Source organism: Sycon ciliatum, chromosome 10, assembly GCF_964019385.1.
Source record: "Sycon ciliatum chromosome 10, ocSycCili1.1, whole genome shotgun sequence".
Lineage (NCBI taxonomy): Eukaryota > Metazoa > Porifera > Calcarea > Leucosolenida > Sycettidae > Sycon > Sycon ciliatum.
The window spans coordinates 5359019-5386394 of record NC_088652.1 but is presented as its reverse complement, the minus strand read 5'-3'; the positions used below and the strand labels follow the sequence as shown (position 1 = coordinate 5386394).

At 44.6% G+C, this 27376-nt stretch overlaps 1 protein-coding gene across 1 annotated transcript; it reads left to right on the top strand.

Annotated features, from left to right (window-relative positions):
* The first annotated feature begins 620 nt into the window (after window positions 1-620).
* On the top strand, window positions 621-27376 carry LOC135826273 (uncharacterized). Its single transcript, XM_065338903.1, has 12 exons — window positions 621-741; window positions 2201-2671; window positions 4128-4403; window positions 7639-7923; window positions 8493-8666; window positions 13299-13318; window positions 13971-14060; window positions 14403-14528; window positions 17217-17351; window positions 17849-17986; window positions 18811-18888; window positions 26326-27376. Exons 1-12 carry the CDS (start codon window positions 621-623, stop codon window positions 26407-26409), a joined length of 1998 nt encoding a protein of 665 aa, XP_065194975.1. The 3' UTR covers window positions 26410-27376.

Sequence of the window (27376 nt, the reverse complement as noted above, 5' to 3'; positions counted from 1 at the left end):
CCATGATTTTAGCGACCAAATTGGTCAAGTATATTCGTGCTGATGGATTTTGGAAAGTTGACAGGATGAGGTTTAGTGGTGTGGCACCTCAAGCGGGCTCTCGAACATGTTTCGTTAGCTCGTGTGTGACACAAAGATCCACAAGGCTATCCCCGAGAGGGTTTGATTTTTCGCTACCAAGCTAATCTTTACAATGCACGTTGAAATCCGCCGCTGGAACTACGTTTGGGGACAGTTCTTTGGCCTAAGGTAGTGTTTCGCTACGTGAATTGATGAGACAGAGGTTTGTGGGGCTACAGGAGTAGGAGCGGTACGCAGAACCAATCACCAAACTTGCAACACATAGCCCAAAATGTTGTATGTTCCGCGGACCGAAGTAAGTCTAGATTATCAGAAGCAAAGGTGGACTTGATCAACACATCAATACCACCTCCGTGCTCGTTTCGGTTCCTGCCATATGAGAATCCTTGTTCAAGAATGCACGAGTCAAGGCTAGTTATTGCATTAGCAGAGAATACAGCTTCAATGACATTTTCTACATCTAAGTCGTGCCGGATGAGTGCATGCCTCAGGACGTCCACTTGGAGGTGTCAACCGGAGCTGCCAAACAACCAAGCCCAATGGAGGAGACCAGCGTTGAAGGTTACAAAGTGAGCAGGTCGGATGTCCGCCATAAATCATCATTGCACGAGAGGCAGAAGAAGCTGCAGTACAGCGAAAGGATTGTCAATGTTGACCGTGGTAACTTTACCCCGCTTGTCTTCACCACGGCTGGCAGTGCATCCCCAGAATGCTTCCGGTTTTTTGAAGCGATTATGCGCTATGCTGGCACAGCATGATGGCAAGCCCTATGGCGAGGTTATGGCCTATGTCAGATGCTGTCTGTCGTTTGCACTCCTCCGAGCTGCAGTTATGTGCATCAGCGGGGCTCGCTCTGCATACCATCGACCGGTAAATGCATTGCGCCCACTAGCCATGGCTGAGGGACGGATGTAACAGTGGTGTGTATAACCTCGCTAATGGCAGTGTCCTCAATACTAATGGACGCGTCATGTTTTTGTTTATAATTTAAGGTGCAATTTAGCGCTGATGTGGGTATTTCTTTGCTTTTCGTCTTTTGGTCCTTTAAAATGAAGCGGAGTTTTATTTCCTTTTTCTTCCTTTCCACCGAGATATTATTTCTTGCTGTTTTTTACTGGATGTGTCACGACTTTGAATTGAATTGAATTTTCTTAAATTGATTTGATTTTTAGCGTTATGAGCGGCTTTATTGACATTGCTCTTCAGATTGGATTTTTTATTGGCCCGTAAAAGAGGCTCCTTTACATCCTAAATTCTGCACTATTCTGGTCGTGTGGACTTCACATGTGTGACTTGCACAAATTGTACCAGTATGCTGTGTCTTATACAGTACTATTCAGTTCAATTCTATCCGCAACTGATTATCCTCTGGTGAGCTGCTTTTAGTGAAATCATGAAACATCATTTGTCGTGCAGTGCTAGTTGTCGGAAGTTGTAGCGTGATGCTATATTTAAGATTTAAACTTGTGGAAGCTTACACCTTTCTGTGTTAGAAGCGCTGTGTATTCCTAACATAGATCCAGGACTATGTGTATAGAAGGAGAGTGTGTTATCTTTGCAGATGCTTGGTGGCACAGGAAAGTGTGCCCAGTATTTCATGATGTGTTGACCATGTTTGTCTACAACTCCCAGGTTCCGTTTTTGAGGTTTTGGCACTTTAATCATTTTTCAATTAGGTTGAGGTGTTTTCTTTTTTTCCTTATTAAAAACTTTACGTAGTTACATTTTTTCCAACATTCCCTGTGCTATCTTGATGAGGAGTGAAGGAAAGCGTTGTTTGGATGAAAAAGTGTCTACTTGATAGTGTCGATTTGCGTCTCTGCATGCGAAGGTATAGATTGCGAAAATATGGGGTTTTGTTCTAAAGTATGTAGTGCCGCTCTCAAAACATCTGTTTCAATTTCCCCTGTCTGGTGACCACTGCCATGCCTGAAACTTCTCTTTGCACCTGGTCTTGGCGCTTTTCCTGATATTTCTCTGGAAATTGGTCTGTTTAGCACTCTAATCGAGGTGCCTTTACCTTTTGTGGACATATACGTGGAGTGGTTGCATTGGTTGGTTGGATCACATCAATGTCTTTATAAAGGCTTATTTGGAATACAAACTGTCAATTCTGCAGATAACTGGTACTTTTGCTCACAGAGCCAAGAAGCATCGGGAAGCCTCGAAACACTTTATATTCCCACACCTAAGACATACGATGATGCGTCTGCTGAGTGTGCCCAGAGAGGTAGCATTCTGGCGAATATCCAGAATAGATTTCATGGAGAGTGTGCAAGAGAACTGCTTGGACCCCGAAACGGTCAGTGCAACAGTTCTTCCAGTGGTAACTGCACGACTTCCTCGTACTTCTGCAAAACCAATACATGCAATGTGTGGGTTGCTCTTCAACGACCATCTCCATCCAAAACCTGGACATGGATGTTACCTGTTCCAATCGCTGCAAAAAACGTTTCTTGGATTACTGCACCACTACAAGAAGGTGGTGGACGGAACGATTGCGGATATTATTCCCCGGAGAAAGACAGTTTTGGAATCGAATCTTGCTCTATGAAGCTAAGTTTCTATTGCCAAAGATATACACCAAAAGGTAGGGATCTCATAGAAATTCTTTCACACACCCATTAGGCTACTCTTATACTTGCCTTACAGCCTTTCCGTATTCACCTAACTATACACTAAAGGGGCTGATAATGTAACATTAATTTGTAAACAAAGGTTGCTTTTAAAACTTGCTAGCCCACTAAGGCCATTCAATGCACATTTTTCGATCCATGATCATTATCACAACTACCATAATACAAAGATCGGGATCGATGTACATTTCTTCTTCCAAAACCTTCCGGTTTGTTTTATTCCTAGGGAAAAATGGCTCGGGCAGGCAATTACCACTTGGCGCGGTGATTGGAGAGATTTATAGTCAGCTTCGGGAGTACGAAAATTTATAGAAAGAAAAATCGAAAAATGAAGAATGAAAAGTTGAAAACTTGTGGTCAGGTGCTTTTTCCAGGGGTACGTGGGTGCCGCTAATGGGGTTTCTCCCTCAAGCGCTCAATATCCCGCTAGGGTCTAATGGGGTAAGAGTCCGTCGAGAGTTCCCGTCGGACGCGGACACAACAATTTTCTTTAATATTTCCTCGAAATAGACTTGGGTATGTGTTAAATAATCTTAACGCTTGCAGTTCCGAAGCACGTGCTAGCTGGCATTACACGCGATAGTCACATTGGGCACTAGGAATATCGCCATTTCACTAACCAATATTGATATCAACAAATTAAGGAATTTCCAGTTTTTGCTCTTGGGCAATAAATACGATGATAGATTCGACCAGGCAATCCGGCAGTAGTTAACATGTGGCAAGATGTAATGCATTGTAGGAAGAAGTGCGAAAGCTGACAGGAAGGCGGGCGCGATGGGAGTATAATTATTATAGTTCTGTCCCCACTTGAAGTATTTTGCTCCTGCTCTTGAAGCAGTTGAGCGCTCTTGTCTTTGCTTTGTGCGTTATGCAGAGCTCCCTGACTTGTGAGTTTGAGCACTTTGGCAAGGTTCTGCATGTACCTCCGCCAACGTCCTTCACATCTAAGAGTTTCACGTTTCAGTCTTGTTTGCGCGCATCTTCCCCTCCTACTCCTATAACTTAGAACCTTTCAAGTTGGAAGGAGGTTGGAGTGCGATTCCAGTACATGCTGGAGTACGTGCTAGAGTTGACCGTCAGTACTGTTCAACAGTGTCGTTCAATTGCATTGCATGAGCTGATAGTCAAGCAACTAGTATTGGTGTTAGTGGACATTATAGCGTAACTTACATTTCCTGGATCATTTTCTTTCCTATCTATATAAATAAAAACCTGTTAAAGATTGCTGGAGTCTCAGTTCGAAAATCTTTTAGAATTCTGATTTTCTGGAAGCAGTCAAATAGTCTGTACATATACAACTATTTTTGCATTAGAAAGGTAATATTCGACAAACTAAAAACCATGTACTTGTACATGTCTTGTTCACTGGGATTCCATGCGTTCTTCACTATGCTCTTTCCCCTGTAGTGCCCTCCGCCTTAGCTGCAAACTCTACAGACACGCAAATCTACGCACAAATAGTGCAGCCTGAGATACTTCGAGATTGGGTTTCTGATTTCTGCTTTCTGTACGAGAAAAATGGAACTTCGGCTACCCCGACTGTAGTGTGCGACAAAAATGAATCAACTGTTCTGTCAGGCCTGGCAACAAATACTTTGTACCGGATCAGAGCATTCTTCAAAACTACGATCGGACACAACAGCAGCATGTCCTCTGAAATCATAATTGGAACATTGCCAAAAGGTAAGGGAGGCGGTTACATCATATACCGACACCAACAGGGTCAGGAGTTAAGAGAGCATGTCTGAGAAAACCAGAACATATGTGCAAGTCAACCCCCCAGATTTCGCTCAAATTTTGTAGGTAGGTTTGCTTTGGGGTGTAGATCGACATTCCAAAGCCCGCACAAAATCTTTTGAAGGGAACCATGAAATTGGCATACCCCTCAATATTGGCCCAATATTGGCACGATTTATGGGTCTACAAACCAGCTACGGCACAGCGTACAAGAACAAGCTACGAACAAAACTCCATCAAGTCAACATTACCTCACCTTAGAAGAGTTCTTGGGGCAGCACCACTTAGCCACGCCAGCATCCCAGAAGACGATGGCAATCATCCCTTGACGCCACAAATGATCGTCTTGAAAATAGCCAAATTACAAGCGCTGATAAAACAGCGAGCTACGTCCTCAATTAGCAAACACTAAACTCCGGCAGATAGTAGAACACCTCTTCTAGCACTGAGGACATGTCCCCCATCATCCTTTTTGGGTTTTCTTGAAATAAACAATTTTGAATTTGTCCACTCGACCATTCTGAAATACGTCCCAACTCATACCTGCGCAGGAAAGCTCGCCCCTCCGCGACGTCTAGTCAGCAATTTCTACTCCAACACCACTCCCAACGCTGCAGAACAAAGTGTATTGTTGACTCTGACAAGGAAAAGCAGCGGTGATCACTTGTCACTCCAAACGACAAGCTTCTCCTTGCGCCACCAACATTTTTCGGTGCAACAGTTGATGCAAAAGTGACTGAATTTTTGCGTGTAGTTTTTGGATTTTACTGCAAGAGGAATGATGAAATCACGTGCTTCGTGACACAAGAATGCCAGGTCTCGTACATCATGGTACACCACTGTTCAGCAGTTGTTCCGAGTCACCTTGATCAAGCGCACCTGCACTTACATGGATCAACCGTTGATCAAGATCGGATCAAGTGCATCTTGATGTCCAGCTCAAGAGCACGCATGTCGTGTTGTAGGCCTTTCAGCCGGGACTTTCCCTCAACATGCAGCACACAGACTAGGGCGAGTAGGGTCCAAATCACGTTGTTCATGACGTAGGAAATCTGCCATGTGGGCGCGCCACATACCCCATGCAACCAGTGTAGGCCGCGCGCTGGTCAACTCCAAGCGACCTAAGTTGATGGCATGAACAACGGTCATTCCTTGCTGTTGCAGATCTACGTGGATCATCAGCATGTAAACCAGCCGTAGTTCCTGTTGAACCATGTTCGGGAAGAGCGAGGTTAGTGTGAAAAAATGCATCCCTGTTCTTACTGCAAGAGGAAATATCTCAAAGAATTCTTGCCAATGCATTACTGCTAGTGCTATAACGATAGTTTCTGAATGTTCTGAGCATTGCATGCAAGAAATATAATGCATCTTACCTCCTCCCTCATGGTCCGTTTCGAATAGCGCCTCGGGAACGATCGTGATCATGTGCATTGTGTCGTGCACCAGAAAGCATTATTCTACGTCACGATGCACGTGATTTCTTCATTCCTCTTGCAGTAAAATCCAAAAACTACACGCAAAAATTCAGTCACTTTTGCATCAACTCTTGCACCGAAAAATGTTGGTGGCGCAAGGAGAAGCTTGTCGTTTGGAGTGACAAGTGATCACTGCTGCTTTTCCTTGTCAGAGTCAACAATACACTTTGTTCTGCAGCGTTGGGAGTGCTGTTGGAGTAGAAATTGCTGACTAGACATCGCGGAGGGGCGAGCTTTCCTGCGCAGGTATGAGTTGGGACGTATTTCAGAATGGTCGAGTGGACAAATTCAAAATTGTTTATTACAAGAAAACCCAAAAAGGATGATGGGGGACATGTCCTCAGTGCTAGAAGAGGTGTTCTACTATCTGCCGGTGTTTAGTGTTTGCTAATTGAGGACGTAGCTCGCAGTTTTATCAGCGCTTGTAATTTGGCTATTTTCAAGACGATCATTTGTGGCGTCAAGGGATGATTGCCATCGTCTTCTGGGATGCTGGCGTGGCTAAGTGGTGCTGCCCCAAGAACTCTTCTAAGGTAAGGTAATGTTGACTTGATGGAGTTTTGTTCGTAGCTTGTTCTTGTACGCTGTGCCGTAGCTCGTTTGTAGACCCATAAATCGTGCCAATATTGGGCCAATATTGAGGGGTATGCCAATTTCATGGTTCCCTTCAAAAGATTTTGTGCGGGCTTTGGAATGTCGATCTACACCCCAAAGCAAACCTACCTGCAAATTTTGAGCGAAATCTGAGAGATCGACTTGCACATATGTTCTGGTTTTCTCGGACATGCTCTCTTAAGAGTTTTGCGTGACTCTTTAAGGATTTGGTGAAATGAACATTCTTCTTATTGTTCCGGGCAAATTCGTTTTGCCAGGATCGATTTCTTTAAATGACAATCCCGCGGCCAAGTCAATTATTCCCTTTCCTTACCCATTGTGCAAGCTCAAGCTGGATACAGATCTATTTCATTCCTTGGTGCTGACGGCTTTAATGCGCTTCCCGAATCCCTTCGCACAAATCATATCCCCAATTCATTTCGCCAGGAACTTAACAATTTCATTCATCTTGGGCACCCTGTAAGACGACTTTAGGGTCTGTTGGGAATGCCCAGGTAAAATAATAAAATACAATACAAATACAATACATTCCATGTCACGCTTCACATAATATGCATTGCTGAATCGATTTAGGGTATAGCCTCTAATGTGCCCAAATTATTTCGTTGACAGGATGTGGAGATCTGGATGTGGAGCTAAATAAATTATTGTGAAAAGAAGAAGGACACAATGTTACGAGTTGGGGGACAGTTAGTCCTAACTCGTAACATTTTGTCCTTCTTCTTTTCACAATAGTTTCTTATCAGTGTTATTTTCACGTGCATGATCCTTAGTCACTGCCTTGCATGCAGTCTTTTCCTTTGTCACACCGGGTGTATACTTGGAAACTATTCCATTATCACGTAGCTCAACATCATCATCACCTTACTTGAATCTATACGGTACTAGAGAAACTGTGAGTGGACCTAATTGATCCGCAGACTGGAACGCGGCAGTGCTAAATTAATAATAATAAGAATAATTTGCTTCTTTCCCTCCAACCAAAAGAAGAATAGAAAGAATATGAATGATAATAATCCTTTGGTTAATTTTCTTCTAAACAAAACCATTTCCTTAGTCATTACACGTGATGTGGATGTGTTTTATATCAGCGCCAAATCCGCCTCTCAACCCCGTCATCTCAAGTACTACTATCACAGTATTTCTAGGTCGATTAGAAGAAGGCAACCTTCCAATACGCCAGTATTGTTTGCAAGGGATGCCTGCTAATGCTCTGTCCGGGAATATGCCATTGGTACCAGTATGCAGCGCCTCGAAAAATGTCAACTTACCTGGCCTAAAACCCAACATGAGCTATAATGTCACCGCCTATGTTAGCAATGCCTATGGAGACAGTGACCAGTCCAGCTCCACTCGCATTACCACGTTGCCCACAGGTGAGGATGAATTTTGTTTTAAGCATTGTATGTAGCTTTGGATGTGGCTAGCACTTAGAAGGTCATCACGCGAAGCACGGAAGCGTTATAGTTTCGAATAAGCCTTTCGAACCCTTACTTTCCAAGTCGAGTACAATTGTGAATAACACAGCAAACCGGTTTGAACAAAGTTGCAAGCAAATCCTTATAACCAGCATTTTGGAGGTCAGAGCATTTAAAAAATATCACTTATGAAATTTTGGAAAGCTACCTATACTAACTTTGAAAGTGTTGCCAGACATGATAACCTCTGTGTCAAGGTTACGCGTAAAAATAGAATATGGATGACTTAACAAAACAGATTATGAGTATTGCCAAGTGTTTACCTACATGTTGTCAGCAATCAACGCTTTCTTTATTCACAAGGTATGTGTGGCCTTAGCAAGGGCAGTGCAAACGCACAAACAATGAAAACAATAGACACAATCTTTTTTTCGTTACACAGAAAAACGAATATCGTTTTTGGTCTCTACATTGGTCTCTATAAATACATCTGAACTTGTCAACATTGTTATCTGCCAATTTTATAGTGCCATCATCAACAACACCCCCCACCTCGGGCAATGAAGCAAGCACCAGCGGGATCAGTGTTGGAGGATTCGTTGGCCTAGCCGTGGCAGGAGTCCTAACTGTAATCCTGGCTGTAGCCATTGCGGCCAACCGAAAAAGGATTTCTCGCTGGTTCTCATCGAAAGATTTTACAGGTACACAATTCACTGTCCTCCCTGTCTTGAAGCCTTTGTGTTCAATGCACGGTTCTTTTTCTCAGTATAAACAGCGCTAAATCCTGCGAGGCCCCCTTCACTGAAGCTAGAAAAGCTTTTGTTTAGTGAAGGATTCCTGCCCTAAGAGATCCTATAGCATAATATTATGATAAAGGAAATCATTACAATTAGCTGAACCGACATTTATTACAGGGTGCCACAGAGTTCTTGGCCATTGAAGAAAATGTGTTGAGTCTCCTCCACCACTACACTGCACTCGTTAGCTGACTAGACCCTCCTGCACACAGCCATCAACATTCCAAAGGACCCTTCCTTAGACGATATTGATAAACTGCTTCAGACAGCTGTTTTGCTAATACATAGCTCATCAGTGAAGGTAGATGTTGATTGGTTTAAATATAGACCAAACTGCTATTATAATTATAAGGTTTCCACATACAAAACTGGCATAGCTGAGGTGATAACGCGGGAAAGTGTGAAGTACTGTTGACGCGCATGGGACATGCATGCAGCGTTAGAAATTCGGCGCGGAAAATCAATCACTATGACTATCAGTGCAGAAATAACGTGCCAGAATCAGTGTACTGGGTAGCTAGTGAGAGTCTGTGTAACGCACTTGTCCGAGTTCCGTGGAGGCCGGCAAACGCCCCTCACCTCTGAGCAATAATAGGGACAAGACGAGTCAAGGGACAATCCGCAGGACGCAATACCATACGACCAACTGTTTTTTTCTACCAGCGTTATTGTACTGTCCACACACATCTGACGATGATATACTGGGCGAATGCCGCGGGGCCTCGCAGCGTGTCAGCGGCATTGGGTGATGGGCAGATAGCAAGGTAGCTTGCGGACAACATTGGTGGCATGAATACTAATGAGTGCCAAGCGTTTTGGCGCGACGGGCGACCAGTACAGTGCTTCAGGGGCTGCTGTGGCTGTTGATGTGGGCGAGTCGTGTGGTGTGTTTGCCGGCCTTCATGGCGCTCGGACAAGAGCCATACACAGACTCTCACTAGCTACGCAGTAAACTGATTCTGGCACGTTATTTCTGCATTGATAGTCATAATGATTGACTTTCCGTGCCGAATTTCTGACGCTGCATGCATGTCCCATGCGCGTCAACAAAACTTCACACTTTCGCGCGTTATCACCTCAGTTATGCCAGTTTTGTATGTGGAAACCTTTTATAATAGCAGTTTGGTCTACACTTTACTCAATCAACATCTTACATCACTGATGAGCTATGTATTAGCGAAACAGCTGTCTGAAGGAGTTTATCAATATCATGTACGGATGTGTCCTCGCAATGGTGATGGTTGTGTGCAGGAGCGTCTAGTCCGCTAAGGAGCGCAGTGTAATGGAGGTCACTCGACATGAACCGACATTTGTGTACGATATTCATGCAATGTAACAACAGTATAGTCGATGTGCAATAAAACGATGAAAATAAGAAGAAATGGTGTACATCGTCTCCACTGGTTTACCATTGCATGAATAAAGTACACAAATGTGGGTCTAGCTAATTTTATTGATTGCGGTTATCAAATTATTGTCCCCTCACCGTTTTCATAACATTATATTAATTTTAATGGGGATCGTATGCAGATAAAAATGCAGCTCTCTATCTTTGTTTCCTTATTTCTATGCCTTCGTCTGCCTCTCAGAAGTTTTCTGACCTTTTGCTCTTTCAGTCTATACCTCTTTCTGTCCGTCTTCCCTTCTCTTTCTCTCTTCATCTGTCACTTACCATTTCTCTCTGTCGGTCTCTTTGTCCCTCTAAACCTCTTTCTCTTTCCCTGCCTGTTCGTCTCTCGGTATGTCTCCCGATCTCTCTCCCTCTCCGCTCTTCTAAACGTCAACCAATGTGGTCATGTTAGCAGCATGAATTTCGCCAAGGGAATGTGTTTTCGAAGTAATGTGAATTCTGTGCTTTAACGCTACATGAAATGCTGGGTATATATGTTGGACTCAGTAGAGCGTCCAGCCCCTATATGATGTCCAACCCCTATATAAAGTCCATTGGTCCAAAATCCACTGTACAGAGTCCAAACTTTGAATCAACTGCAAGCTCAAAGTTTAGATGGACATCACTCCCTGTATAGAGTCCAGCCAATTGGCTTCACCCCTATATAGAGTCCATTGGTCCAAAATCAACTGTACGGAGTCCAAACTTTGAAATCAACTATAAAGAAACCTTATGTGGACAACACTCCCTGTATTAAGTCCAGCCAATTAGGCATCCCCTATCCAGAGTTCGAAATTTGACATAGGATCTGCTGTAAGCATTGAATATTAACCAGAAAACGGCCTCTCCCTTTAATCCTTTACATCATTCACTTCTCAAGATAAAAAATAAGTATTGAGGCGCCACTGCAGCCTCTTCATTACATGAAAAACCCTACAAACACAATCCTCAAATCAAGTGGTCTCTTCGCAGACGCTGCAAATTACAATATCTCAATTATGTAGTGTTGCCAAAGTATTGTGCACGCACACACACACATGCACACAACGCCAAGAAAATATCTAGAAAAAAGACCAAGAATTGAAAGAGAATAATGGAGAGCCAAGGATTAATTATTTGTTTTCAAATTATTGTGCGCGCGCACACACACACACAAACTTATACAACGCCAAGAAAACACCAAGAAAAGAGTAGAGACACAATACACACGCAACTCCAACAGCCATGCAAACGTCCACCGATTTACACGTAAGGTCAAGAGGGATAACAAATAGTTATACGAAACGAATGCATACGTGGGCGGATGCACACACGTTTACATACATGTAGTAGTGTAAGAGAGTAACATAGTGCAGTGGTCAGCATAATACTAGCACATGCTGAGAGTGCAATAGCAAGCTTCACCATTGCTCATGGCCATGCAAATGTTCAGCAGCACTCAGTTCCGCAAGCTTCTGAAGATCAGCACACCTGCAACAAAGAGATAGCACAAGGATACGCTTAGTACCGTAATGATGCATGGGAGCACACAACTACCAAGTTCTCAACAAATGTGATGCTCAATGAAAATCTATCCACTCCAAGACCTGTGAACAGGTGACGGTGGGGACAATAATCTATTAGTAATACGAGGAATAAGGTCGTTTGTGCACACTCAAGACGCACAGACACACCACCATACATGTAGTGTACACAGTGTTTCACTTCACTGTAACTAAATTAAAAGGAGATGATTTGAACAATCTGTACAGCGTTGCAGTCAGTCAGTCTTCCCCAAGATGTAAATGCAATGATTTGTTGTCACGAGGCAGTATCACTGACACAATGTCATGTTTGTTACATCAAAACGGTTACTTCATGGAATACGAGTACATGTATTAGCTTGAGAAGCTTTTTCTTGTCATCGGCATACAAGAAATCCTCCTCCTCCTCCTACTACTACTACTACTAGTACACTGGCACTGCGTTTGTGGATCCCATTGTATTTGACATCATACTAGAGCCTGGTAGAGGAAGAGTGTCGTGGAGTTCACATAATTATCACAGGGATAAAAATACATTTCTCATGAAATAAAATAATAATTGATAGCTGACGATCGTATACGATTGATGCAAAGTCCTTGCAGTCCTTGAGGATTATTACGAAGTGGTTGATTACTTTTAGGGCATTCATCCAAGCAACATCAAACAAACGCGATACGCTCCTTGAAAATGGAAACAAATCCAAGCATAACGACAGAACAGCAGACCAATCGAAACGAGTAAAAGCTTCCTTACCTCAGTCATCGTCCTGCCATGTAGTTGGACAGCTTTTTGACACGGTGGTACAGGCAGCTCTTGTCCAGTCGAACAGGGTATCCTTGTGGCGTCGAATGAAAGAGAGTGTCAGTGTATCTGACCGTCGTCAGATTGGAACTGTGCTGAACTTTTCTCGTTCTCGGCTTTCTGCTTTCATCCCTCGCTCTGATGAAACCGTTCAAACGTCTTCAACTGGCAGCAATGGCCAGCCAAACAGGGGATCTTTGTGGCGTTGAACGAAAGAGAGAGTCAGTGTACCTGACTCGTCAGATTTGAACTGTGCTGAACTTTTCTCGTTCTGCAATTTCTGCTTTCATCCCGCGCACTGATGAAACGTCTTCAGAGAACCACAATACGCTTTCCAGATTTGATTTTGAACGTCTCCTTATCCTCCTTGGTTACCTCGAGACAGATTACTGTCAGCAACGGCACAGCAGAACTGACAGGCATGGCTGACGTGAAGAAAGGAATGCGCTGCCACGAGGCAAGCAAAACTGAAAAGGTGTTCTTTCGGGCACAACACACAGTACAGGACGGCGTGACTGGATAAACTGGACTCCTGGACCGTGAATCGGGCCTTTCGGGGACTTGTAGAAAAAGTGTACTCCCGGGGATTGCGCGGCAGGATGAAGCTGATCAAAACTGAGTGGACTCCTGGACCCTGTATAGTGGATTTTGGACCAATGGACTCTATATAGGGTGCTGGACATCATATAGTGCATGGACTCTATACTGAGTCCTACATATATTCACAAGTCAATGTCGAATATCAATTATCAATCTCGACAGGGAATTTACCATTACATGCGATGTTTTCTTGTGTGTTCCGCTCTCCTTCTAATCATCAGTTCCAGAAGGGAGGCCACAGGTGAGTGCAGCGAGAAACACGTTTACATTATGCACCTTATCTGTCCTCATTCATCTGTTTTGGTCTAAATATCACACAGTATCGCCTATTGAGTACTTTGCACAAGAAAATCCATGTACGCCTTGCGAGCAATGTAGCGGCAGCATCTTCTCTATGGCTTTGTCTTTTCTTACGTCTTCTCCTTGACTGTGCACCTCAAAGTTAAATGATTTTTGAAAAACTAGCACTGTCGCAAAAGCGAAAAATGCTGGCCAACAACAACCTCCTTTGTATTTCGGAGAAAAACCATCGAACAATTTAGAATTACTTAGGTAGAGTATAGGTAACTCTTTACTGGCCAAGAAAGCGCCAAAGGAAGCTGCGATGCACCCCTGAGTCAAGTGACCTGATCCATTTGAAACTCTGCGTCGCAACATAGCTTCGTACCCCGCGATTGTGTGGACGACTGCGTTCTTGATCACATTTCAGTTTTTCGACAATGCCTCCTCCAAGTAGTTAGTTCTTGAGAAACATTTTCGACCTCCTTATATTGCACGGAGGGGAATCTGTGGAGCCCTAGGTAGCCTAGCGACATAATATTCTACAGAAACACAAGTAAAGTGTTAACTCTCACCAGAATATACTCTAGCGGTTTCGTACCCTTCCCGCACAGGAAGCTGATCCAATTGAACTTAACCAGTACGAGGATGTTCAACGCAATGATGAAGGAGAAGCCCACAGGCCGCAAGATCACGATGAACAGGTACGGAGAAGTAGGAACAAAAATAATTTTTTGGAAGTATAATTATATTTATGACATTTATTCAAGTGTAATCTCCATTAATTAAACATAGCCTTGAATGAAGGATTGACATGAAGAGGAGAGAATGAATTAGCGAGATTACATACAGAAAAATGAGTAGAGTGCTGACTCCCAAGCACATAATGAACGCATTTCAAAACTAGTATCTCGTTTTACTGGTCAGTTCAAGCCCATTTTGCAAGAGGAGATGGCTTTCAACAGCTTCAAATGTTGAATGACGAGGATTTTAGCGTGGGTCCAGCTTGGCGAATGGGGCCTCTAATTTTGCAATCTTCTGTTCAGGCTGTTTCACAGGAGTGTTCCGACGCTGCAGTTGGTTCTCGTATTAGAGACGAGAAACCTGCAGAAGCAGACACTGACGTGACAGGAACAGAACACAGCCACGACAAGGAGACAGAGGCGACAGCGGTAAGACCTATGGAGGAGAAGTGATGAAATTTGTTTGTTTTAGACTTGGATCTTGTATTAATTTTCTTTTTTGTCCGTATAACTGAACGGGAATTCGGCTCAGTTGGTGACAGCTTTCTTCCGTGCTCTTTCTACAGTTGCGCACATTGAAATCGGACACAATGTTTGCACAACCAGCGCCTTACACCAGATCTGACAACATCATTGCACTTCTACATGTGAGAGTCCTGAAATCCACACTATAATCGTGGCATTTCATCGACGTCAGGGTCCGCGCGAGTCTAGGGTGTGAAGTATGCTCTTTGAATCTGATTTCACCGAGAATAAAGGTATTTTGAAAGATAGCTGCTTTTCTAAGAGAAGGAGACCACACGTCACACAATCATCATGGTAACTACAACGACAATCACTATTTTCCACAAGATAGTTATCCACAGCAGACACATACACCGTGACAGCACTACCAGGCTCAGTACATGAGTTCGAGTTTCGAGACAATGGAACTGACTTGTTAGTCCGTCACCTTCTTGCCGATATTGGAGATACTTGGTCTCTTTCATGGAAAAAAAGGTGAAGTTCGCGCAACTGTGCGGCCCTCCACATTCTTGGCACTGATGTCCTCCTCCAGAGTTTGGCAGCAAGGAAATTGGTCGCCGCCCTCAGCTATAATTATAAAAGCTGATATGTCTGGCAGGGCCACCGCAACTAACGTCGCTGGTTCCCCCACTGCTTCCTCCACGAACATGTCCTCGAACTCGGTCCGACCACTCGGTGCGCCAGGAGTCTCAACTACAGAACGTCCTCCCGTCTTCCTCTCCTGACTACGTGTGATGCTGCTTCCCCTACAGCATCATTGACGAGTAGAACAACTTGCCCCCAACTGAGCTGCAGTCTCCTCCACGCCTGTCGTCCCTCCAGTTGTTCAAGGGCAAGGTGTATCAGCACCTACGACAAAGCCGCTGGTATCGGGCTACAGACTCGCTGGCACACCCCATACTACAGCCTCACTGTAACACCCCATGCTAGTCCCGCCTCACGGGCACAGGCTCCCTGAGAGCCCCTACTAGTACATTGTCTGTCGTTCTCCTTTGTTGTCTCGATCATTATTCTCTGTTGTCTTCTTCTTCTCCTCTCTTTGTAAAGTCTATCACGAGGAGGTGCATTCTGTAAAAAAGAAAACAGTGCTATAACCGGCTTGCGGCTGGGTTGAGAAACACAACCAGCTCAGAGAGGTGTTGCTTGTTCCAGGCCACCACCGTGCATGATTTTACCAAGGTGGCAGATGCAGGGCAATAAATGCCGAAGGTGAGGTGGTAAAACTCGTCACCAATGTTCGCTAACCCCCCCCCCCCCCACCACCACCACCACCACCACCACCACCACCACCCTTCGCTATCATAATTATTGGGAAACGATCCCGTTCGACTTTGCGAAGTAAAATAAAGAACACATACATAACAGGGGCGAACCTCGTTAGCTGAGTCAATGTTAACTTTACTCAGAACAGTGTCTGGTTTACGCAGTCAAAGACATTTGCGTGTTATGAAATCTATCTCCATGTTTACAACCAAACCAGACTTCCACAAACAGAAAAGGTTTTTACACTGGACACCGAATTGTTCTGTAAATCCGGCCCAGTTATCCTCTCCTTCTTGTTACAAAAGTTACTTTCTGGCTGAGAATGTATCTCATAATATACTCATTGTCACAGGATATTTTTGATTTGTATTATGACTGTCAGCGCTCATTATTGTTGCTTATGGCGCTTGTACTGGGTGCGCCCTATTCATTCTGTAATACCATTCCTATACTATCCTACGGAAGCCATTTGACGAATTATGTGGTTCTATAATTACTTCATGAAATCTAAAAAATTGGCCTTCTCGTGCCCAGCATCAATTACCGCCCGGAACAATTTCTTAACCAGATTTCGAGCATCTCTTCAATCAGAATTGCACGAAAACTGGTTTCGGAGTCCTCCTTGCCTCCAATTCAAATCGGCAGGAAAACCTCGAGCTCAGATGCAGGATCAACAAACATTTCCCCAAGTATCGCCGAAGTCGCAACAATCTCTTCTTCACATTTTTTTCCCGAGTGCGGGCTTGCGAATAAGATGGTTTGGAGGCAACAACATTGATCAGCACCTCCATGACCGACACTGACTCACGCTGCTATCTGGTATTCACAAGGTGTTTGCCGCGCTGGAAACGGAGCATATGTGTAAGTTTGTATCCCTGGTGATGTTTGTGCCTGGATAGCACTAGTGGTGCTCTTCTGGCACAATCTTTCACCACAATCTTCATCAGCCCACTCAAGCTGAAACACGAGTGGTGCTTTCTAGCAGGTATGCTGAGTGAGCGGTTCGATGGACTTCGTATGCTCTGGATGGCAGTCGTGAGTCTGCCACGTGTGAATTCAAGCTCGGGAAGAAAACTGCGAGCTCCCATGTAGGGAGCAACGCACAATTCCACAAAGAAGATTAAGAAGATAACAGAGAACAAATGGGCAGGGGTTTGCAGGCCCCTCATGGATGATGGCACAGTGTCTCACTTTATTGGTGATTTCATGCCCATATACATGAGTGGATGGCTTCCAGCACTGTCCCGCTTTGAATAAACAGCAAACTTATGCGATTGTAACCTGGAATATATTACTAGTATTATGGCCTCTTTTCATTCTTCTTCACAGGCATCGGGAGCGAGTGCACTGGAGTATACCTATGCCACGCCTGATAGTCGTAAAAGAGACGTGAACCATGCAGAGTTGGACACAGACGCACAGGGAGCGGAACACAGCGACAACAGCAAGGAACCAGCGACAGAGGTAAGAAGCTTTCATAACTAATGATGCCTGTTAATTTCAGACGTTGATCCGGTATTTGTCTTTTGGGGTGTAGTTTAGAACCTGTCTCTAGCTTAGCAATTTCATGCAGTGTTATATAATCTCTAAGGTTGCATTCACTGAAATCGCACTCAATGTGCAGAACATGCGCTATAAACCAGTTCTGATCTCATCACAGTACTTCTGCACGTGTGGGTGCAGCCGTCCAGCATAAATGGGCTGTGCAGGTCGAGGGCGCCAAATATGTCAGAAAGCAATATTAATTTGACAGTAATAAGGATTTATCATGCATCTATGTATACCGCTCTCCACTCTGGCGTATAGGATTTTCTTTCCATTCCCCTTCCAACCTCCCCTTCCCCTCGCCCTACCCTCTTCCCCTAGACAGACTCTGATTTCACTACATTTCATTAGGTTGTTCTACGACTCATATCCTTGCTATTGTCTTCGCTTTTCTTGGCCCTTATCTGTTGGCCCAGTCCAAGATTGGCTGTGAGAACGTGTTGGGCGAGTTTTCGTCACCGACTGATGTTGAAACCATTGAAATCAAGTATGCCGTTCTGGATCGATCCGAAATGAAGCCAACTTCGCAGTTAACAAGAAACCAAGATCCCAAGGTTGGTATTGACTATTCCTTGTCAGTTACAGAAGTAGAGAATAACTGGTGTGGCAAACCGACGCAATGGCTAAGCATAAACGCAGTGTGGGGCCATATTGGTGGATTTTAGTCTTGTCAAATGTAGTAAACGGCATTTATGTGCCTCTGCCTTTCCTTACATTCCATACGTAATTATTGCCTTTCACCCCCCCCCCCCCCCCCGCTTGATGATCTACGAAGCCCGGGACCGTCTAGACTTACATCCGGGAAGGAAATAAAAAGTTTGTCCGTTTGTTTCCCTTTTAAATTTACTTCATGAAGTTTAGGGAATGAACGATGAAGAACAGAAAGGCGTGTTGCGACTTTGAACTTTTCTGACTGAGGTGACTACCCAATACAAGGGCTATAGGAAGTTCGGTAGCTTCTCACACAGTTTCGGGCTGTGAGTATGGGCCATCTTGAGAATCATGGTCCTAAACCTTAGTAATTACAACCTACACTTGTCTCTGGCATATATTCGCAATATCAGGTTTCCTGAATAATATGTAAGTGATAACGAAAGAGATACAGAAGTATCGAATTTGTCCACCTATTTTTTGTATTGTCATGGCGTTTCGAAAGGGTTCCAAGCAGGATTTTACAATCATATCAATCGTTACCCCCCCCCCCTCCCCCCCCACCATCTCTTACTTTCTCTGCAACAGTTTGTATTTCAGTTGACCATTGAAGATGATTGCCGAGCTTTTCGTGTTACGTCATGGATTCTCCCTATCGTGTACATCAGTCAAACTACGCTACTTTGATTTGAAACCTGCATTCGTTTATTCCCCCCCCCCCCCCCAGGATGAAGAAGAGCGTGAGCATACGTCATATGCGACAATCTGCAACCCCACCTATGATGTTGTAGGAGATCCCCCATCAGTGAGTCCATTGCTTGATGATAAGATCACATACTGTTGGATCTACAAGTAAATGTAGCAAATAGTTCTTCTTAACGTAGCTATGCAAAAGACATTGCGTCTGGTGCTAGCCAGGGTCCACACAGCTCTATTTTTGTAATTGTTTATTGCATCGTCGGCCATGCCCGGCGCTATCCCGCACATTTCCCGTACCATACCATTTAACTTATTCAAAAAGGGCTTTCAAGTGAAAGATGATAACGTGAAGCAACTTGGAGGAAGGTATGTGAGCGAACAAAATTACATAACCCCCCAAGAGTGTGCAACTCCCACATACTCTGCTGTCTTATCAAAATTTCAAGTTGTTGAAGTCATTATTTATGATGCAATGCTACTTGCACTAGTGATGTACAAGATTTGTACGGGTGTCAACGCATCACAGATTTGTCTTTGTAATAATTTGTACCGGATCAGATGGGTTTTGGTTCACCAAAGGTTCCGGATTCTTCTGATAATCCGTGTAAAGTGCGCATTGCATCATTAAAATGACGTCAACTTGAAATTCTGTTGGGACAACACCTAGTCGTAGTACTAGTATTTATTACAAGTTTTTGACAAGGGAGTCCAAACAGGCATAGCCTTGTTACAGGGAATCCTAGGTGAACCTTTGTGAGGTGAGCAAAAGTACCAGCAAATTGTGCCTGACGACAGTTTGGAGGAAGAGTGCTCCACCGACCTGCCGCCAGAAACCCATATTCGAGTTACACACTCTTGGGAGTTATGTACTCTTGGTGCGAAGTGTATTGGGGGTGTTATGAAACCACAAACTCTCAAGAGTGACATTGTGTTCGTTTCAATGCAGTTGTATCTCGACTCCGCTGTACCGCTGAAGTTGACGACGTGGTATACGCTACATGCGCTATGTGCGATTTGCTACGTGTGCTGTAGTTGTATGTTGTATGTGTATGCTTTCTCATATACACTGTCATTTTCACGCTATAACTACCTGAACATGGTGGTTTAAGTGTTAGTTATTGCTCGATCAAGCGAAATATATCGTTGACGAGAAAATAGTTCACCTCGTGCCGTGTGGTCGTTCGTCCCTGACACTTTAAGAGAATCAGAAGGGTTCAGAATATTTGGCGACTACGCCAGGATCGAAGTGAGCATGGCAGAGGGACTGCATAATTTGGAAGCGAGCTTTATCGACAACGGAAGTCGGCATGGATTTGAAGGCGATAGGCTGATGGAATACGCGGAGAAGAAGCTCCAACAGTGCGAGGAGCTTGAAGAGCGCCGTGCCAAACGGCAAGAGGCTGCGCTAGGAATTGAGTTTAACGAAGAGCTCAAGAAGATGAACGAGCGCATCGCCAGGGTGTATGAAGGTAATGGTGACGCCGCGCGTGTGAGGTTGATGGGAGGTACAGTGGAAGCTACCAGTCACAGTGGTGGGCGTAGGTCTTTAATGCAAGTCCCGCATACGACGGAAGGCAGCCATTGGAGCATTATCTCGACCTGTTCAAGGACATCTTTGCCAAGAACGAGCTCGACGAAAACGAATGGCTGCTGCGATTGCGTATCGCGCTAACGGGTAGCACGGTAAAAAGGAACTTTTCACTCACAAAGTGACTGTTCAGTACATGGGGTAGTGGTCTACCAGAGCAATCACACTCACCACCGTGATGGTTTTCCAGAAATGGGTAGAAGCAAAAAACCACACTCGCAGCCACATAATATAAATAAATAGCCGAAAAACATCTAAATCCATCAAAGAACCGCCAGCAAGCGGGAGAAAAGGCCGTGAAATCAAATGAAACAGCATGGCCAGTGGTGAGCATGGGTGACTGGGCAGCAGGGGAGCGCCTGAAAAACAATGACTCCCTACATTCCTAGCCGCGACTGCTCAATCGGGCTAGAGGAAAAACACGCCTTTCGGCCAAAAAACCTTTCTATTTCATTAATTCCCGCCCCGCTACCAGTCAGACCCAAGAATAGAGATAGCAAGAAATGGTATGTAATAACCGGTGTATGTCATAATCATAAGCCACACACACACGCATAGATTGTCGAGAAGAACAGCGGACGACTCGCATGAAAACAGGGTGGGTGGGTGGGCAACTTCAACTACCACGAAGAAAAACAAAGACCACGATGGCAGGTTCAACGGAGTTGCGCGGAACAAGAGCAAATGCACGAAAATATTTATGAGTGAAAAATACGTTTTTTGCACTCTTTCGCTACGCTCAGCCGTGAAAAAACAAAACTGTATTGGCTGCAGTGCCTATGCGGAAGCAAAGCGAGATTTGCTTGCCTCGCTCGGAAGGACGCCAGACAAGGCGTGGAAGACTTCACTTACAGACAAGTAGCGGTCAGAGGAGTATTTGAAGCCAGTTAAGGCAAAATATTCAGTACAAGATTTTGGCCGGAAACAATTGACCACACCGTCCGTAAGTTGCGTTTTGCCGACGGTACCAACGTGACTGAACGTGGTGGTGATAATCCCTCGTCATAATCAAGTTGTCTATGTCTTCCCTCAGCTTGGATGCTACCCCATTTTCAGATCAGAATCCGACCTATCGCTGAAAACTGTGAATTGTCGCTGTCTCGTCAATAAATTTGCTGAACTTTCGATTGTTCTGGAGAGCAATAAGCCGAGTGTTGTTTGCCTCGCGGTGACCTGGCTGTGCCCATCTGTTTCCGTGCATGTACTGGGCTATGCCTGTTTAAGAAAAGACAGACCAGCACACGACAACTGTAATGCACACGCTTTCACTAGAGGATATGGTGGTCTCGCCGTGCTTGTCCGGACTGATGCTTTTCAACATGATCACACAGACCCGACCTGTAGCGTCAGGCCTGTGAATCTGCCTGGGTGGAAGTTAAGTCTCAATGCCCCTAACCATATTCTTGTATGTTGCATGTATCTACCCCCTTCCCAAACGGTGGAACAGTTGTCCTTCTTCTCGGATATGCTGGTCGTCGCTATACAGTCCTCTTGCTATGACGAGTGTGACGGACGATTTTAATGCAAAACACAATGATTGGTGCTCTTCTGACTCCATCTCTACAGTCGGTACCAACATACCAACGCACCAACATACTGACAGTTTTTCCATGTTTGGGCTCCAACAACTATTGAATTTCCCAACATACACTCCATCAGTGGGTGCCAACTCGTGTCTTGACTTGATGGTAACCAACAAACCCCGACATGTCCGCTCAGTTGATCATGCAGCACCTCTTCGCACATCTGATCACCTGCAGGTTGTTTGTACGCTCAACCATGCATCGTGCTCGACACCACAAGCGACGGCTTAATCGTCACTCAATCCCCGGGCTCAGTACAGGTTCAAACAAATGCCTACAAGTGTCTGTCAGGTTGTGAGTGAAGACTTGTCTAGATCGGACTGGTCATTACCTCATCGGCATTCCGATGTTGATGATGCCATTGTCCTGTTTGATGCTTTACTACAGCCAGCAATCCCTCGTCATCTGTTGCCTTACAAAGTTATTCCGCGGACCGGACACTACAGTAGGCCTCATCCTACTATGCGGAGTGCATCCGACCCTGGATCACTGCAGACCTCAAGTGCGCTGTGAAACTGAAGCGAGATTTGTATATCATTTATAGAAAATATCAAACCAGTGAAAACTTCATTGCCTTTAAGCGCAAGCGTAACGAAGTGAAATGTTTGTCACGTACCCTCCATCGTCAGTATGTACAGTCGGTTCATGCCACCCTGTCCTCCCATGATCGCCCTAGTCTCCATCATTTTCTCCGCCATCTCCGTAAGAATTGTAGTCGGTAGCCGATCCGATCAATGACAGCTGCAGACGGCACCGCAGCAACAGATCCTGCAGACTTAGCAGACATATTATTGTTATAATATAGCTGGCTGGTGACTAACGCATTTGGCCTCACCAACAAGCTGGGAGAGCTGCAGCAAGCACTGCTCAACGATAACGTCGACATAGCGGTTATCACAGCAGCGAAGTTTTCGGCCCAGACCGTAGCCTCTGAGACGATATTTCCAGGATACTCGCCTCCCATCCGATGTGACCGGGATGCATTTGGTGGCGGCATTGCTGTATGGATGAAGTGGTGCACCGCGACCAGATTCCCACTGATCACCTCGAAGTCCTCTGGCTCGCAGTCAGTCTTTCTACGCAACAATCTGTTGTGATCGGTGCCTTGTATCGGCCTGTATCCTGTGCGGACAACGACACCTGTCTGATTGAGTATCTTGGACCTGTACTAGACGTGGCCCGCACTCACGGCACTCACATAGTGCTAGCTGGGGATTTTAATGTCCACAACTGGACTTGGCTCTGCAGCAGCAAACAAACTGTAGCTGGAGAGGCCTTGGAAGAATTGTGTGTTGAGCATCACCTCCACCAGCATGTCTTGCAGCCGACTAGGGTCTGAACCGCATCCTTCACAACATGCCCGTTCCTATCGACAGCACTGTCACAGCGCCACTTGGTCGCTCAGACCATGGGGTTGTTCTTGCCGACTTTTATCTCGCCCCTGATGCTGAGCAAGCTACCTCCAGGCCTGTTTGTCGCTACAATCAGGCAGACTGTCTGGGCGCCTGCGGGCCATCTATCGCACTACTGACTGGTCCACCATTGTGACTGACGACCCTGAAGAGTCCTGCAGGAAACTAAGTGACGTCATATCAAGCGGCATGCAGAAATTTATCCCTGCCAAGCAGCTCATTACCCGCCCAGCAGACCCCAAATGGTGGATTCCTCAGTGCACCACAGCATTGAACACTTAAGCCAAGGCTTGGAAGGCCTGGAGACGAAATATTTTAAGCGAAGCCAACAAGGCTTGCTTCATGCGCCCAGTAGGAGATGCTATCCTCGCGAATGTGCAAGCGAGCACATTCTGGGAACTGAGAGTTCGTCGGAAACTGTCACGCAGAGGCCTGAGAGAAAAGCAATGGTGGTCGGTGCTCAAATCTGCTGCTGGCGCCAGTCATGGCTCGTCTATACCATGCTTGATGGATGACGCTGGTCACTAACTCCGTATGAATGCTGCCAAAGCGAACTGCCTTGGTCGCTACTTCGCCAATAAATGTAGCCTTGGAGATGATGACTTGGGCTCGGGGGATCCCCCTTGAGTCAAAAATGTGCAACACTCAGCACAAAACTGACTGATGATGTTATGACATTCAACGACCTGATACTTAGCTGCATCACGTCCAGAACACGCAAACCAGCAACCTTCCAATTTGGAAGGTTCTAAGTTATGAAGTAAGGTAAGATAGGGGAAGGTGAGCGCACTCTAGACAAAAACAAGCTACATATCACAACGAACAAAGAACGTTATCTTTACGGCGAAACGTACATGTACGTCGTGTGACACTACTTGGTATTGCCGTCTTTTAGTCCATCACAAGTTCCATTCCACATGTACATGTAGTATGTTCATGTAGTATTGATTGTCATGACATCATCAGTCAATTTTGTGCTAATTGTTGCACATTTTGACTCAACAATATTCTAATTATAACCGGTCGTTTGTTTTGGACAAAACGGATAACTTGTAAACTATTGGTCCTCTTTCTGAAATTTAATCCTTGGCGCTCCCGCCGAGTATTTTTGTAACATTTTGTCCTCCTTTTTTCACCATAATTTAATTGGTTCACCATCCGAGTTATTCGTATGTATTTGCAGGTATAATTATAAACGGAAATTATCGTGCCAGTTCCCGAAGGGAACTCACGACAGCCGCTAACACCCGGCAATAAATATTATCGAAGAACATTCTCGAATACCTGGGTGATACACGAATTTTGATAGTGCTCACTTCTGTTAATCGTTTTTCTTTGTAATTTTCCATTCATTTTCTGCTTTAATTCATATTTGCTTTGTTTTCTTAGCTTACTATTGCCGTGGCTGGCTCAACGCCCTTATCTCAGGGGATTCTGTCCCTGCATTAGCTATGCTTGTCACATGCTATGAGATTGTGTCTAATAATAATAATAAACCCTAGCGACAGCTGCAGTGCCTAACGATGGGGGTTAGTGGATAAGTCCCACAACCACTGGCACAAGTGCCGAGAAAGTTCCCATTATCCGCATCTATGTACCCCTTGTGCCTTGCCGTAAGTTCCCAGTTGACTGTGGGGTGCAGCACGGCTGAAAAAAAAACCACTCCATTGCAGGACTTGAACCAGGTGCCTCTCGTACCTTAATCATGGTCTTTGATCAACCCACTGTGCCTGCCTGGTTTCTGCATGTATTACCTCATAACTAGTCTGATCGTAGGGGCACCATGTGAGTCAAAAGGCAGCCCAAATGAACAGCAGAAAAAAAAATAATAATGCAAAACTATATAACTAAGCTGATACACAAGCTGCCTGTAAACACCACTATGGGCAGCGACGAGAGAAAGAGAATTGTACTATTCATTAGTCCAATCTTTATTGTTGGTGATTCAATTGTCAAGAGGCCGACCACGGGGTCTTGATACAGGGAACATTCCTTCCAAGAAATGGCGGGGCTAGCCATCGTGATGCCTTGCCCCATGTCCAACCACTTCAACATGATTCTCTTAACGGTAGAATCAAGGCATGGGAACGGACCAATAGTGGTTTTGACTTCCTACAATCCTTATTCATTAGTGCGATGCAATGATGGTGGTATTTCATGTGAAGCAGCTTACGCACATACCTTATTTAACTCAAAGCTCTAAGTTCATGCATTATGCAGATACCTTGTTAGAGGTCATCCGTAAATATATGGCCTCATTTCCTCTGTGTTGCGCTGACGAGTCCACAAAGGACGAAACAGCATGCTGTCCGCAGATTGAGTATTTCGCTCCTGCTCTTGTAGCAGTTGAGCACTCTTGCGTGGGGTAGTGCCTTTGCTGTTTGCAGCATGCTGTTTCGTTCTTTTTGAACTCATCAGCGCAGCACGGAGAAATGAGGCCGAACCTGATAGCAATGGAAATAAAAAAATTTGCTGATGAGTTCAAAAAGAACGAAACAGCATGCTGTCCGCAGATTGAGTATTTCGCTCCTGCTCTTGTAGCATTTGAGCACTCTTGCGTGGGGTAGTGCCTTTGCTGTTTGCGTTATGCAGAGCTCACTGACTTGTCAGTTTCAGCACTCTGGCAAGGTACGTTCGGGCCTGATTGGAAATTTATATATATATATATATATACTAGAAACGAAAACGAGGGGAAAAATATCGATGTACATTTTGCAAGCATGAGCATGACCAAACAAAGACCAAAAATTGATATCGAAACTATGTACAATTTGAATGTGTTCGTTTCTCATTGAGGGGGAGGTGGGGTGAAGAGAAACGACTAGTTTTCGTTTCTAAATAAATATCGGTATTTAAGGAAGGCCCCTTACTGCAGTCACACATTCAAACAGAAAGAAAGGAGCTGCTATTGCGATTCTGTTTCTCCTGATGATGTCAACTCTATGATCAATGTGTTGCAGAACACTGCTGACGGAATCAAAGCCGAACACATCTATGATGCCCCCGACAACCATGGTGTTGTTCGTGACAGAAAGCAAGGTTGACGTATCACTGCTTTCGACATGATTTCGAGTCACGACCATTAGTTCATTTCCACCAGTGATCAACTCACTTGCATGTTTCAATCTCCCCCTACCACCACTCTCTTTTTTCTCTTTATTTTCTCCCCAACCATCCTTCCCTGTAACGTAATGACATCTTTGCTGCCTTACAATTGAGCATTTGTGCTGGTTTGGATTAGCGAATTCAAATAAAGTATAAAAACCGACAAACAAACGACTATTGCCCCCCCCCCACCACGCCCCAATCACTGAATGACGTGTATATCTACCCCGTGCAGCGGTATACATTTTATGGAGTAAACCTCTATTCATGTCTTATTATAGAATGATGAAGTTTTTCTGGAATGGCAAATCAAAGCGAGTTGTTGTACCTGTAATCAGTTCTTTCCCACAACCAAGTAAAGATTCAAAAACACTGTTTAGGTGCCTTGCATTGTTCATACTTAGATTGAATATAAACTTTTCATTATTGCTAGTTTTGTTTATCAGTTTATCAGTTCACAGCCTTAACCAGAAGATAGGTCTAGCTTTTGTCAGGGTGTGTGACATGATGCTTGCAGATGATCATGTTTTAGCAGCACAGGATTCTCTTTGTTCTCTAATGATAGAAACCGATCTGTTCCCGAAGCTTAGCCATACACATGTCAGGTACTTGGCCTGGCAGTTTGTTGTAACCTCTTTTTTGGTGAGCTTTCTCTGTATGCTACTGAGGCTCGGACTGTTGATCGGATTAGCATGTTTGCACTGCTCTGGACCACATGCCATGTCGCTTTGTTCAAACTCTCGTGCTTTATAATACTGTAGAAGAAATACTGCCTCTCGCAGCTTCATTACACATAAAACAATTGCTGATAAGCATCTCACCTAAACTCAACCCAGTAGTTATTTCAGCTCATCATTTTCGATTTGTTTTCGCTATATAGTCTGTTTACAAATTATTAATAGCCTT

Coding starts and splice junctions, on each gene's coding strand:
- LOC135826273 (XM_065338903.1), top strand. CDS start 621: ATGGAGGAGACCAGCGTTGAAGGTTACAAAGTGAGCAGGTCGGATGTC. Junction 2,672..4,127: donor CCAAAGATATACACCAAAAG/GTAGGGATCTCA, acceptor TTTCCCCTGTAG/TGCCCTCCGCCTTAGCTGCA. Junction 18,889..26,325: donor TTGTAGGAGATCCCCCATCA/GTGAGTCCATTG, acceptor AATGTGTTGCAG/AACACTGCTGACGGAATCAA.